The sequence below is a fragment of the Gossypium hirsutum genome, chromosome D10 (genome assembly GCF_007990345.1).
Source record: "Gossypium hirsutum isolate 1008001.06 chromosome D10, Gossypium_hirsutum_v2.1, whole genome shotgun sequence".
Taxonomy (NCBI): Eukaryota; Viridiplantae; Streptophyta; class Magnoliopsida; order Malvales; family Malvaceae; genus Gossypium; species Gossypium hirsutum.
In genome coordinates this window covers 53355655-53371798 of record NC_053446.1, presented here as the reverse complement: position 1 = coordinate 53371798, position 16144 = coordinate 53355655, and the positions used below count along the sequence as shown (strand labels likewise).

Here is a 16144-nt window from a genome sequence, read left to right as displayed (position 1 = left end):
TATATATATCTACACACTTATTTTTATTTTCATAAACATATATATACATACTTATATATCTCTTTATATATTTTTTTCTTTTGTTATAATTTTATTCATTGTATTTATTTATTTATTTATCTACGCTTTCATTATTATTTTAAAAAAGAATGTTTCATTTTATTTTTTATTTTGTATACTATTGATTTGTCCCTTTATTTATCTTATTTTTGTTACTATTGCTCGTATTATTTTTTACACCATCGTATTTAATATTGTTTTATTGCGCATATTAACACCTAGTTTCATTTCTAGCATTTCGTATTAGATTAATTTTATTCGATGCATGAATCATGGTTTTAAAATAAGCAAAATTTCGTGTCTAGATTCGAGAAGGTCGTACCCTAACTTACTGGGTTTCGATTTTTACAAAAAATCTAAGTACACAAATCTTTTCAAACTTAAGTTTTAAATGATCTCGGGAATTAAGAAAAGATCATGTCCTAACTTACTGGGCATGAACCATTTTTTAAACCCTAGATAGCTAATTATCTTTTAAATAAGCAAATTTTCAGCATGTATTCTCGTATTGGGAATTCGATACGTTATGTCCTAACGCATTGGATATGACATATTGTTTTCTCGATATGAGGATTTTTTTAAAAAAAATAATAAAGGCAATATTCTGTATTTAGGAATTTTGGGAAATTGAACCCTAACTTACTGGGTTTTGATTTCTCATTTAACCCAAATAATCAGATATCCTTCTCAAAACGCATAGGTTTTAAAATTTAGGAGATGAACTTGATTTTAAGGATTTGAAATATTGCGCTCTAACTTACTGAGTGTGATAATGAGCCTTATCATCCAATTCATTTTTATTCAAGATAAAAGGATCGTATTTCAAAATCTTTTCAAAGTTTTGACACTAAGACATTAAACAATTGATTCGGTACCAATTTTGGGCGTTACGAGGGTGCTAACCCTTCCTCGTGCATAACCGACTCCCGGGCCTATTTTCTCAAATCTCGTAAACCTAAAATTTATTTTTAATGGTGAACCGGTCACACCTTAATAAAAGATCGGTGGCGACTCCCGTTTTCATTTTAAAAGTCGATACCCGTTTTTTCAAACTTAAAAATGGTTTCGACATTAGACATGTTTAATTGTGTTTTAAGTAGGTTAAACGAGTGATAAATAAGTTGCTTAGTGTCCAAGCAAGTAGGAAATGGTAAACTTGAGTTTTAAGGCACTTTTAGGTGCACATGGCCGTGTGTCACACACGGGCAACACACACAAGCATGTGACCTAAGTCAATGAGTTACATGGGCTAAAACATGAGTGTGTGTCTCAAGTCAGTGAGTTACATGGGCAAGGACACAAGTTGGGACACGGCCATGTGTCCCAACTTCGAGAGTCACACGGCCTGGGGCATTCCACACGGCCATGTGTCCCCTATTTTTAAAAAAATTCAAAAATGCCCCTAAACTTCCAGAATTGTTTTGAATTAGTCCATGCCTATTTTTAAACTATTTTTAGGGTCTTGTAGAGTCGAAATAGAGGTTATAACACCCCTTACCTGTATTCGATACTGAATAGGGTACAAGGCATTACCAGAACACATACGCTTGTAAACGTATTTAACCGCATTATAAAATTTTTATCTAAATTAAAACTTTCAAATTTTTTTACATGTTTTTATAATTCTTCACAATTTCTCATGCTCACAATTCAAATCATATCACTAGCAATTTCCATTTAATTCACGTACAATTAAATATTAGTACGTTCAATACTAATACGTATTTACCATTTAACTCAACGTTTATTGATTATACCATTCATTAACACATTCATGAAATTCTCAATTTCGAAATGAAAATATCACTTTAGCTTAAATAACAACATCAATTCAACTAATTATCCCCTTTTTCGTCATTTTTCACTTCAAATATGAACTTACTATTTCATTACCTTTTCACACCCGTTTCCTATGCATATCACACAAGACATAAACATATCATTCAACCATAGTCACAAGCTAGTGCATTTAAACATAATTCTTTTTGGAACTAACCACATGATAAACCATTTCACTAGAGATTACATAATTTAAACCTTACCACCCCTGTCATGATCACAATCATATTTCCATTTAGGCACTTACCATTTCAATGCATAACTTATAAGTTTAACGTGGCATAATCTTGCCACAACTTGGCCAAAGCCTACGCATGTACATTAAATATGTTAACCAAATAAACATATAGCATAAGCATTATAAGCATGGATGAGCACGACATTTATTCATGTATCAAACTTACCAACATGTGTTAATTCATAAACCATTCATAACATTACTTCAAGCCAAGTCATATTCCAAATACACCATACACACATACTATGAAACTTTATTTTCCCACATGAGCTTAAATCATGACCAATAATGCGCAAATATAAGCATCATTTCTATTTTATTGTTTATTCATTATAATCGAGCATATTACCAATTATACACAAATAATTCATATATTTCCCAATTTTTCCTCCTCCTCCTCTCCATTTCGCATCCTTAATGTGTATAACACACTTAAACAACATTAACTATAATTTTACTATTCACTCACATGTATATTCAAAGATGTTTATCTGAGTCAGAGTCACTAAATTATTTTTATCCGAAGCTACAGAGCTCCAAATTAAGATCCGCTAATTTTCCCTGAAACTAGACTCACATATCTTCTTACCATAAAATTTTCAGAATTTTTGGTTTAGCTAAATAGTACATTTTATTCTTTAAAGTTTCCCCTATTTTGATGTCTGACAGTTTCGACCACTCTTCACTAAAAATGAATTATCTCATTGTACAAAATTCAGATTATGTTTCTGTTTGTTTCCTTTGAAAATAGACTCATTAAGGATTCTAATAATATAAATTATAACTCATAATTATTTTTTTACAATTTTTAATTATTTTCCAAAATCAGAACAGGGGATTCCAAAATCAATCCGACCCTACATCACTAAGATTCAAATATCTTAAAATATATAACTCTTTTGCTTGCTCTGTTTATTTTATCCGAAAATAGATTAATTCAGATTTAATTTCATATCTTATTCACTCTCTAATTCGATTTCCACCATTTTTGGTGATTTTTCAAATTCACACAACTGCTGCTGTCCAAAACTATTTTGTTGTTAAATTTACTCTTTCATAATTTCACTTACTCTGTTTCATCTTACTTAAGGGTCGATTAAATATCGAATTCAATATTCATCACGTAATCTTATTCATTTCTCATGTACTTTCACTTGTCCAATTTCCCCGATGAACACTTCGAAATATTAACTGTTACTCGGTGGAATCAACACTTAGCAACCACTTTATATTCAGTTATAAGGGGAATCAACACATTGCAACCCCTTTCACAATCAAGGATACGGTGGAATCAACACTTAGCAACCACCTTTAGAATCAATAATTCAGGGAATCAGCACTTAGCAACCCCTCTTTGATCAGTGATTCGGGGAATCTTCACTTAGCAATCCCTTTTTGATCAGTGATTCGGGGAATCTGCACTTAGCAACCCCTGGGGGAATCTGCACTTAGCAACCCCTTTTTGATCAGTGATTCAGGGAATCTACACTTAGCAACCCCTTACATTCAATGAATCCTGACCTAATCCGAATGTTCAATCGGGAACCTTATTTTACAACATTTTACCAACTTTTCCAATTTAACCATATTTTGTAATCTACATCAAATATTTATTCTATATTCAATATCTCAATAATATATTAAATAAAATTAAAACAATGCATTATTCACATACAAACTTACTTTGGTGCTACAATATAGAAATTTAACAATTTAGTCTTTAATCTTTTCTTTTCTCCGATCAAGGTCGATTCCACTTCTTTCTTAATCTATAATAACACATTTGACTTATTTAATACTCACATTTATCAAAAAATTCATTGACTCAAACTTTTGCAAAATTGCAATTTTGCCCCTAAACTTTTGCATATTTACACTTTTTCCCCAAAGCTCGTAAATTAAACTTCATCCCTTATTATTATGTTTTATGACATGCTTAACATTTTTCCCTTCTATGACAACATCAAATTCCCACTCTAACACTTACTTATGAACATTAGATATTTTTACCGATTATGTCATTTTACTCGTTTTCACTTAAAATCGCTTAGCAAAAGTTGTTTAACATAATTTCAACCTTCATATTCTACCATAAAACATCAAAATAAACACATTTCACCTATGGATATTTTTCCAAATATAAACCCTAGGTTAAATTATTGCTAGAAATAGCTAAATCAAGTTACCGGGACTCTAAAAACGTAAATAACATTAAAAACGGGGCTTAGAATCACTTACTATGGAGCTTGGAAGCTTTAAAACCGTAACTATGGCTTCTCCCCTTGTAAAATTAGGCCATGGGGTTGAAGATGATGAAATTTTGGCCTATTTTGTCTTTTTAATTCATTTTTGTTACCAAATTACCAAGATGCCCTTAACTTAAAAATATCCTATTTCACTTATCTCATGTCCATTTTTGTCCACCAACTTAACCAATGGTCTAATTACCATATAAGGACCTCCAATTTAAAATTTCATAACAAATGGACACCTCTAATATGTAGAACTCAACTTTTGCACTTTTTACAATTTAGTCCTTTTAACTAAATTGAGTGCCCAAACGTCGAAATTTTTGAACGAATTTTTCAAAATGTTATTTTGTGAAATCGTAGACCATAAAAATATAATAAAAATAATTTTTTTCTCGTCAAATTTGTGGTCCGGAAACCACTGTTTCGACTAGGCCCAAAATCGAGCTGTTACAAACTTTTACGCTGAATTGGAATGAATTAGAAAACTTATATTAAGTGCATCCTACTAACATCATTGAAGATAATTTAAAAAGATAATCATAGTCGGGGTATGGACCAATACTCTGTTGCTAATAATTGGAATAGTCTTGTATGTATCCGACTTCTAGCATTCAAGAAGGGATAAATAGTGATAAGAGTGTAGACAGTAGAAGACTAAGTTTAGCAATGTATAAATAGTGATAAAAGTGTAGACAGTGGAAGACCAAGTTTAGCATTGGATAGCATGATTAGTTATTTTATTGTATAAGACATTATTATGGAAATATTATTTTAGCATATATTGCTCCCTTTAAGGCACTACTATGCAAATTTTAGATTGGCATGATCTGCCCTTGTATGTTATGACGATATTAGTTAGCTTGTACTACTGCTTGTAATTAAATGTTCTGATTGGTCGTAATGCCCGTGACCCTAATCCGTAGGGGTGTGCATTCGGTTAACCGACCCGAATTAGTTAAAACCGAATTAACCGACCTCTAAAATTTTTTAACCGTTAACCGAACCGAAATTTTTTTAAAAAATATTAACCAAACCGAATTTTTTTCGGTTAAACCGATCGGTTAACCGAATTAATCGAAAATCATATGATTTTTTTGGTTAAAAATTAACCGATTTAACCGACTTAACCGACTTAACCGACTTAACCGTTTTAACCTATTTAACTGATTAACCGATTTAACCGACTTAACCGATTTAACCGATTTAACCGACTTAACCGATTTAAATCACTATATAATTAAAAAAATTATATAAGTCTTTGAATCACTACATAATTAAAAAATTACATAAGTCTTTGAATCACTACATAATTAAAAACATTACATAAGTCTTTGAATCACTACATAATTAAAAATATTACATAAGTCTTGAAATTAACACATAATTGAAATGTAAGTCTTTAACATTCTCTATTTATATTATATCCATTTCTTCTCTCCAAAAAATCTCCATTTGCATTAAACCTACAAAAAAAACATGTGCAAAAATTTAGCATATAATAGAAATATACTTTTTTAAAAAAAACAAACGAATAGATTATAAGTTAACAAGAATAAGATATAAGCATACTCTTCAACTCACGAAAGCAGAAGCTCATGAATTTAGGGTAGGCTCTGACGCATTCCAAGAAAAATCTAAACATTGAATCAATTAAATAAGTAGGAGTGATATGGTAAAAAATTGAAACTATTAAAATAAAATAATAAATTTACAATTAATTCATATTTTGAAAGACACGTGGAAGGAAGCAAAATTGGATAGGTGACGTGCTGCTGCTCAAGAGAAGATGTGGATATAAATTTGGGTTCAGATTGTTTATAAAATTTTTATTTAAAAATAAATAAACTTACATTACAAACTTGGGAAAGAAAACATGAAACATGCAGTATTGCATGAAACATGAAACATGAAACATGAATTGTTCTCCCAAACGAGTGTTGTGTGTGTGTATATATATATATATATTAATTATTGTATTTACTCTTTTCATAACCTTAAAATTATAATCGATTTAAACATCGAAAAGTATCAATATCAATTTTAATGCTGCCGTAGTTCATCTTTCTCTCTTTATTTTTTCTTTTCATTACCTAACAATTCGACTCAAATTCATATCTATGTATGAACAATATCAAGAACTACATCAAATATAAAACCAATTTACTCTATTTAAGCTTAATGGTATCTTTCACCAACTATTTTGATTAGCAACCTTGAGCAATCACCAACAACTTGATAGAGCCAGCCTGGTGGCACTTCTATTGGTGTTTGCTTACGATGGAATCATAAAAGGATAATAATTTCTAATATTGCGATGAAATATTTTTCATTGAAAATAAAACGAACCCTTCGATATTAGCAAACCTTATATTGAAATTAAATTTGATTTTGACTGTTAGGAAACTTCCAAAGACTAAAGCATGGATGACCCGAAACTTAAAATACAGTTTTTAATATGGTGCAAGATTTTTCAGTAATCTCAACAAAGATTACATTAATTAAATAATACGGTTTACGGAAGTCGTATAGTATTTTAGTATAATTTAACCCAAAACATTAAAATATAAAATCCAAACACTTAAAACAAGAAGAAAGCAATGAATGTGCATATGCAATGGTGTCTGCAGTAATTATAAAATGCCCACATTGTACTTTGTTACAGAAACCAGTTTGACAATCTGTTTATGCTTGGTTTTTTTTAATGTATCTTTGTGCAGATCCTATCACAATCATGAGATTTCCATTTCCTAATTTATTTAATTAAGCCATTTAATTAAATACATCAGACTTCAGAGTTTGATGCGTGGTGTTGAATGAACAAAAACAGAGCAGAACTCTGACCCTTTACAAAATGAACAAAATAGCAAGCAGGTCAGGTATTAGACATAGTTGGGCCAAGTTGAAGGCGACATAGCAACCAGCTAACCTAAGGCTCACGTACTTCAACTTAGCTCTTTGTGGGTGTTAATTTTCCAAAGCCACTTCAAAGTTCAATCAGTGCGAGAAATGAAAACAAAACCCTAAAATTAAAAAAAAAACAAAGGGAAATTAGGAGAAACCAAACCTGGCCTCTGGGTATTAGTCAATTAGTGTGCAGGAAGAGAAATGGATAGCAAAAATGGTGGATTTTCCCGTCTGAAAATCTGAGATTCAGATTGAGAAATGAGAAGTTGAGAACCCGATTGCAGATTTGTGAGTTGTGACTTTGTGCTTGGCTGCTTCTTGTCTGCTGAGTGAGTGCTATTGAGAAAAGGCTTAGTTCTTGGGCTTGGAGCCTGGAGGAGAAAAAATATATTGGGCTGGCCGGCTGGACTTAATTTAATGCCTATTACCTTGCAAAATTCGGTTAAACCGAATTTTTTGGTTAACCGACCGATTTCGAATCGATTTAACCGTTAATTGAAATTTTAAAAAACTCTTAACCGACCCCCGACTGAAAATATTTGGTTAACCGACCGATTAACCGAATTCGGTCGGTTAACCAAATTTTTTAGGTTTTAACTAAATTTTGCACACCCCTACTAATCCGACAATAGAGAGAGGTTAGGGGTATTACAGAAAATGTTTTGAATTATACCATGTTTATATGCGTAATTATATTAATTTTCAATTAATATATAAAGTTTTTTTTATGGAATTTACATGTGCAAATGCAATTACAAAAAAAAAATATCCAAATAATTATAATAAAAATTAATCATTATAAAACACGATTGAACTAATAAACAAAATATATTCAGATCTATATTAGAATAAATCTATACAGGGTCCACATATAATAGGACATAAACCAAAATAAATATGGACTAACTCATGCATGATAACATAGTGTGACGTGGACATAAGATCTTAAAATTCCTTGGCCTTGACCTTTCCATTAAATTAAGGTGTAAAAAATTATTTTTAATGATGATTATGTTTTTTATTGTCTTGTCTTCTCTTTTATTTGTATTTTTTAATAAAATTTTAAGCAAATATATATTGAATATTGAATATTGAATATTGAATATTAAAATTTAAATTTAATTATAATATTAATTTTTAGATGAGTTTTTAATTTTAATTTTTATGAATTTATTTTTCACTCGAACCTTCTAAATCATGGAAATTAATTTTACATAAAAATAAATTAATGAGTTCATCTCAAGGTTATTAGATATAACTTTAAGAGATATTTAATATTAATTGAAGTTAAAGATATTTAGTATTTTAATATGTAATTAAATTTTAATTATTTTGTAATTTAAAATAGAAAATTGAATAAATTAGATTGAAAATATATAGGTAAATAAAAAGTGTGTGATTGTTATTTTATTTTATTTTAAATTTACTTGGTAAATGAATCTCATGGGAGGTTATGGATTTCCTTCAAACCTAATGGTGTAAATGGGCTCTTTTTTTAATTCATAAAAGCTAAATGGATTTTATACTAAAAAGGAGAGCAAGTTTATTTTACTTTAATTTTTTTTTTAGATTTTTTATCTTGAAATGAATTAGAAATATTGGTATAAGTTAAATACATCAATAAAAAATTAAAATTGTTGTTGCACTACTCGACTGCACAACAGAATCCCCATTTAAATGGAGGATAAAATTGAATTAAATTATAGATTTTTTCAGTGCGATTGTGTTTAGCTTTCTTTTTATTTCACGCTATGTTACTATTATTTTTACACTAATCATAGATAAATACACTGTCCAGAAATTGTAGTATTGAGATGCAAAGACTCAAAACCAGGGTATATTCAATTGAATGAAAATGAGACGAACAGGATATAACGCTGGCCATGGGGTTGATTTGCTTCCTCCTCCTCAGCTTTAATTTAGAAAATATTTAATTTGCACTTTTCTAAGAAATCATGGCTGATATCATCATGGTTCATCTCTATTTTAATTATTTCAAATGTGAAGTTAAATTTTGTTATTAATTTTTTTACTATATGTAATTTATAAATTTAGTTTATGTGCTTTAATTTAAAATTTAAAATTTTGACTTAAATTTTAGTTTTTAAATTCTACAATTTTTAAAATTTTATATTGCAAATATATTATTATATGTGTAATGTCATGTCAGCCTGCTATTTTTACATAATACTCACAAAAAAGAAGCCATGTCATTTGAGTTAGGATTGAATTTTCAAAATTTAAAAAAATATAGGGACGAAAAATGATCAAATGAGAGAACATGAACGAACTCCACAACTTACGCATGAAATGGGACTAATAAAAGAATTTGACTTGACGGATTAAACTTTTACTACTTGAGTCAGGATCCGAAAAATATAATAACTAAAACTGACTAAATTAGGATATTTTAACTAAATCGGTAATAAACCCATAATATATGGGGTAATGGCATCTATGAAGTTTCGTTTTCACTTAATAATTATGGAACTGGATGAAATACAGATTAATTTAGGTGTGAACTTCAATAATTAAACACAAATAATTTCATTGTATTGTTGAAATTATCAAATGGCAAATATCTTTGTCTGCCCCCCCAATTCTTTCTTTTTCCCATTTTTATCACTTTTAGCCCTCATTCTGAAAAGGGAAAATAAAATGACAGGGGTTCCATAACAGTATGAACATGCATGCACCATAGAGAGGAAAAGAGAGCACTTATTTGTATTTTTATTAAATCGTGACGAGTTATAAATATTAATACAAAGATGCTCTTTTTATTAAAATAATATCATGATAAGATTTAAATTTAGCACACATAACTATATATTATTTACATAGGAATTCTTTTTCAATTTTTATAAATAATTTTAATTTATACAGTAGACAAAAAAACTGAAGATTTTTCTAGATATAATGAAGGATAGTTATTGGCCCTCCACTCCTTATTCCATCTACATAACTAACCATTTATTTCCATTTCAATTATTGGTCACTTGATCAAAGGTTAAACTCAATAATCAATTGTTAACCTTAAATTTCGCCGTGTTTATCATTTCAAATGTGACATGAATTTGAGTTGTGTTACTCGTGTTGTTAGCTCTGTATGTTGGCATTGACCTAATGGTTAAGGTGTTCATCGTCTGAATCCAAATTGTGCTGGTCATGTTAAAGTTAAAGTTTTGCTCTCCTCTTATAATTCATCAAAAATATATATATATATATATATATATTGAATTGTCATGTGGTGTGAAAAAAAGTTAATAATTTAGTGTTCATTTGGTTTCAAAAATTGAAGCAATTATTTTTGTTTTCATTTTCTTCAAAATTAAAAATATTTAAAAAATGTGTTTGGTTTAAAATTTTAAAAATTAATTTTAAGAAATAAATATGTAAAAATTAGAAAATAATAAAAATATTTTTAATTTTTTAAAATTAAAAAAATTGAAAATAATGAATTTTTAAATATTTTAAATTTAATTAATGAATTTACTCTAATTCAAAGGTATATAAACAAAAAAAAAACAATTTTTAAATACCAAATCTTTATATAGGAATTTATTTATTTATTTATGTTTCGTTTCTAGGAAAATAAGTTCCAAATATTTTCATCATTAAAAAATAAATTTTTATTTACTAAGCGTTTTTTTATTTAAAAAATAAAATTTATTTTTAAAGATGAATAAGAAAAATATTTTCAAAAAACTAAATGTAACCTAATTCTTTTTGTGTTTTTTAAAAAATTGAATTTTGGCTGTTATTTTTCTTTCACGTCTCTTTAAAACTTTATAAATCAGATTTTTAATGTTTAAGGTTACATGTGCTTAAATTTTTTTTCTATTTAATTTAAACTTAAATGTACAAACTATCTTACGTTTATAATTAAGGGATTAATTTACTTTCTAGCCTAGAGTATAAGGATTGTCATGCAATTTTACCTTTTTTTAATAAAAGGTTTAGGGTTTATAAAGGAGTTTATATTCGATTATTAGGAGTATAGTCTTACTGCTAGTTTAACATTACTTCTCAAAAATGCTTTTAGGGTAAAAAACACCTTTAAAGCTCTAAGTAATACTAAACAGATAATTTTTGAAATCCAAAAGTAGAAGCAATTTTTTTTTCTAGATTATGCTATTGACAAAAGCGCTTTTAGGAGCAAAGGATAATTTTAACCCTTATAAAGTATTTTATATAATATTTATATTAGGTATATAATTATTTTCCTAATGAAATTTATTTTAAATATATAATATCATATATTTAAATTTTTACTAGTTATATTTTAATATTTAAAATATAATTTATATATTCAAATTAAAAATTAAAAATAATTAATATTAATTGCTTAAAAGATATTTAAAATTTATATTTCATATATTAAAATATTAACAAAATGTTATAATAAATTATTTTTATATATTTTTTTTTCTAAAATATCATAATATTAACTAATTTGAACCTTTTTTAAATGTATATTTGTTACTTTATAGCACCATATCTAAAAATGAACATTTTATTTCTCAAAAACATTTTTGACAATAATACTAAACACTTAAATCTTAAACCAAACTTTTCAAAAGTACTTCTTAAAATCACTTTTCCCCGGCACTTTTTGAAAGCATTTAAGAATAATACAATGGTTAATATGAAGTGATTTTTTATACTACTATAATTTTTTAACCGGGATAAATATCAAAATTATGCATGAACTATAGTTTAATGTGTAATTGTATACATGAATTTTGATTTGATCCAATTATTATAAATTATTAACACAATTATTGATATAACATCATTTTATGTTTATATACTGCATACATAAATAATTATATTTATCCAATATAAAAATACATTGATACACTCGTTTCTTTAAACGTGTATGATTAAATCAAAATTAAAATTTCAAGAATACATTTGAACCGGAATTAGAGTTTTACGCGTATAATTACACCAAATTAAAATTTATATATACAATTACACATTAAATCAAAGTTGATATATAATTTTGAGATTTACCTTATTTTTGCCATTACAAGCTCTGATGTAAAACATTAAATATAAATTTCCTAAAAGAATTATTATGCATTATTGTTATAGATGAATATTTTATTTTAAGCTTTTGGACATCATAAAAGCTGATAAAAGATAAGATAAGAGAGAAGGTAATATACCTTTTCACTTTATGAATTATACGTAAATTCTTTTTTTTTTAATGCTATAGAAACTCACTTCTTCTCTATAAATACATTTACAGGGAATCCATTGCCAATCCATAGAGGTATTTGTAAACAAACCAAAAGACCCAAATACACCAAACATGAACAACACCATCTCTTTAACTCTGCTTCACATTGCATTTTGCTTCACTTTAGTTTCATTCACTCCTATTTCAGCCCTGGAATTGCACGGAACTGGTGCCAACATGGTCGAAACAACCTGCCAAAAGACACCCTTTTACAATCTATGCGTCTCGGCTCTTAAATCCGACCCTCGAAGTTCCGGTGCCGACGTAGCGGGGCTAGCGCAAATCGGAACTGATAAACTGAAGGCCAAAGCCACCGCAACGCTGCGGCAGATCACAGCGCTGCTTAAAGTGGCCAAAGATCCGAAGCTGAAAATGGCCTTGCGTGACTGTGCTGATTATTACAACGCCATTGTTAAATACGATATCCCGGTAGCTGTAGAAGCTGTCACGAAAGGCGACCCTAAGTTCGGTGTCGAGGGGGCGACGGATGCAGCTAATGAAGCCGATGCTTGTGGCAGGGGATTCAAAAACCAACCCAAGTTTCCAATATATGCTAGCAACAAGGTTGTCCATGATCTTTCTGCTGTGGTTGCTTCCATTGTCCAATTATTACTATGAGTACGATGAAATGTTTTAACTGTCTAATGCCAAGTAATGGGCAATAAAAATGTATGTACAGATGTGTTATAGATGTTATGAAAAATGGATAAAGAGTGAAATGATTAGTGGTTTTGTTTAAAAGAAGAATGGATGATTGGCATTGAAACAGTATGTCAATCATTAATTGTCCTCCAATCACATCTTTCCAACACAGATCCTTGAGAGACAATGATGTCTCCCCTGTCTGAAGACGCCAAACTCTGTTATTACAAATCGCGGAACGTTATCACTAAAGATCCCATATAATTTATTATAGACAGAAAGTGAGGAGTGAGATATAATTAAAATTGGATTAAATTGAAGTATTGTATTGTAAGAAGGGCTAGAAACAGAATTAGACCATTTAACTAAAGGGTTCAAAGATTTCAAGAATTGCCTAGTTTTGTTGGCTCTAAACGAGGAGTGAGTCAAATCAGGCCTTAAAACGGTGAATATTATTTGGTGGGAAAAAGAGAGAATATATCTTTTTTTTTTCCCAACTTTATAAAAAAATTATTTTAATCTTTTATTTAATTTTTCGTTTATTTTAGTTATTAAATTTATATTTTTTATTAAATCACCTTAAAATAGACAAAAAAAATCTACATTTTATCACGTGAATTGCCAAGTAGAAAATACATAAATATTTAATTAATTTTTTAAAATTTTAATTTTTAAAAATAATTTTCATATATATTCTAAATTTTTATATTTTAAAAAATTGATTAAATGGTAACATGACACTCATACGACAAAAAAAATAAATTTAAAAGTAAAAAAATAAAATTAAATGAAACACTAAAATTATTATTATTTATATAAAATTATAAATTAGTACACGATATAATAAAGAGTGCCTGAGCCAATGAATTTGGGGTCCAATTAAATATGTTTCAACTGAAATTGCAAAGATATATATAGAGTGATGTCATTTGCTTGCTTTTGATAAAGTTTGCAGCATTTGGCACCATGCTCATCACACCTTCTGCGATCCAAAGCAACAAACTTTTCTAAAAGGGACCATAACTTTCCGTCATTCGTTTGTCCATGTATCATTAGTCAAATCCATTGATAATAACTTTTTTAATTTCATCCTTAAATTAGATTAATTTTCTCATATTAACTAAAGTACCTGAAAATCATCAAATAATTCAGATGTTTTTTTTTCTCTAAACAATACAAAAGATACCTAAACAATCAAAGTAACAATGAGGCAATGGATTGAAGAACAGCAGAAAGATCATGCACGGCCTTGTTTCGATAGGAGATCGGTTTCCTCCGTCGCTTTCCGAAGCTGTTTCTGCACCTCTGAGCTTCATTTCCAGCCTGGGACTGTTCTAAGATTTTACTTTAAAAGGAGCGGAATTTCTAAATCTGAATAGCTTTTTTTTAATGTAAAAAAATGTTAATTCTTTTAGGATATTTTTTTCTTATAAACAAATCAATTTAATATTTTTTAAAATGCATTAATGATTTAATTGTAAAAAAATTAAAAGAAAAAAATCACACTATATAAAATTAAACATTTCTTTCCAATATGTATAAAAGAATAATTAATAATACTATACTAAAAATTTCATAAATATCATTATAATTTCAAAAATTAAATTAAAAAAATTAGCCTTAGTCCTATTTCTGAATACTAGGCATCCTAAATTGTACCCTCTACTTTTTCATAAGATCGAACTTATCAATGATAGAATCTGTTAAAATTTCTCAAGCTATCTCTTTTTTGATGTATGTCACAAAGTAAGTTGAAAGAAAATTATCCCCTATTCTATTGCGAAGCCTTGTCTTTACAATTTTCATGGCTAAAAATGCTTGTTCGGTTGTTGCAATACACACGGGAAGAGTTAGCACAAGACGAATAATTTTATCAAGAGGATAAATACTTGACTTATTTGTTTTAGCTAGCACTTGACACAACTTGATAACTGTAGAAGCTTTTTGCAACTTCGTGCTTTGATGAGCATCAAGTTGAAAATGCTCCAATTGAATCTTCACGTGTAGCTTTTCTTGCTCCATAAAATCGCCCGAATAAAAATCATTCATAAGCTTGCAAATATCTTCCACCAAAAAACCTTTGTAATTATCGTATGGATCCAAACATGAGCTATGAATAATTAACTCCACTACCTTATCATTAAAGCGAGAATTTATTTTTGTTAGCAATGAATCGATTCTAGGAATGAATATATCAAACCGATAGTGATACTGAATTGTGATGTTGTCTCTCTAGATGCGAGACTGACTTCAACCAGCTTTGTACGGAGCACTTACATTGGGGACTTCTATCTTATGATCTTTACAAATGGTATGCTTTATGGCTTAAGGTGGCGAAATATATGAAATACAATGTGGTCAAGGGGGTGAATGTTATATAATGTGAACACTAAATCTAAAATACATGATAATTTATATAAAAAATTTAAAAATCTAAAAATTTCAAAAAGGCTACCTCTCCCACGCCCCTTGATCCTTGTTTCTAGCATCTATTGCACTCTTGATAGCGAATTTCAAGTTCCCTTCTACAACGAATTTCAGATTCCCTTTTTCAATTGCTTCATTAATCCTGGAGAAAGGTGTTATATGAATCAAAGTAGCCTTTCTCAATCTGCGGTTTTTGACACTTTTGAGCAATGTTAAAATCCGGTTCAATGTGCCACCGGCTTTGGCATTGACAATATCAACCAGATGCAAGCGAGCCCCTTTATGACCGCGATCGAACTCATGGAATAGGGTTTCAAAGTCGAGACACAGAGATTGAGATATGGAATCCTTTTGCAAGTGGTTTCAATCAGGTTGTTGGCTGAGTAGCTTACAGTGACAAATACAACTTTAAGAATGAATAAATAGATGATTTTGGTCATGCTTGGGTGTTGGGAATTTGAAAGAAAATTGATTGGTGCCTCTGAAATTCAAATCACTTTCGTACGCTTTGGTAAAAAAATCGTAATTATAGGCTCG

The 16144-nt window shown here is 29.0% G+C and overlaps 1 protein-coding gene and 1 long non-coding RNA gene across 2 annotated transcripts; one reads left to right on the top strand and one right to left on the bottom strand.

Annotated features, from left to right (window-relative positions):
* Positions 1 to 5671: 5671 nt before the first annotated feature.
* LOC107916223 (uncharacterized) lies at positions 5672 to 7673 on the bottom strand. Its single transcript, XR_001689432.2, has 3 exons — positions 7454 to 7673; positions 5959 to 6023; positions 5672 to 5852 (listed from the first exon to the last, which is right to left on the bottom strand). It is a non-coding gene; the product is annotated as an uncharacterized lncRNA (long non-coding RNA).
* Positions 7674 to 12380: 4707 nt separating this feature from the next.
* LOC107916224 (cell wall / vacuolar inhibitor of fructosidase 1) lies at positions 12381 to 13263 on the top strand. The gene is made up of 2 exons (XM_016845380.2): positions 12381 to 12455; positions 12548 to 13263. The coding sequence occupies exon 2, from the start codon at positions 12611 to 12613 to the stop codon at positions 13154 to 13156; it is 546 nt and encodes a 181-aa protein (XP_016700869.1). The 5' UTR covers positions 12381 to 12455; positions 12548 to 12610; the 3' UTR covers positions 13157 to 13263.
* The last annotated feature ends 2881 nt before the right edge of the window (positions 13264 to 16144 follow it).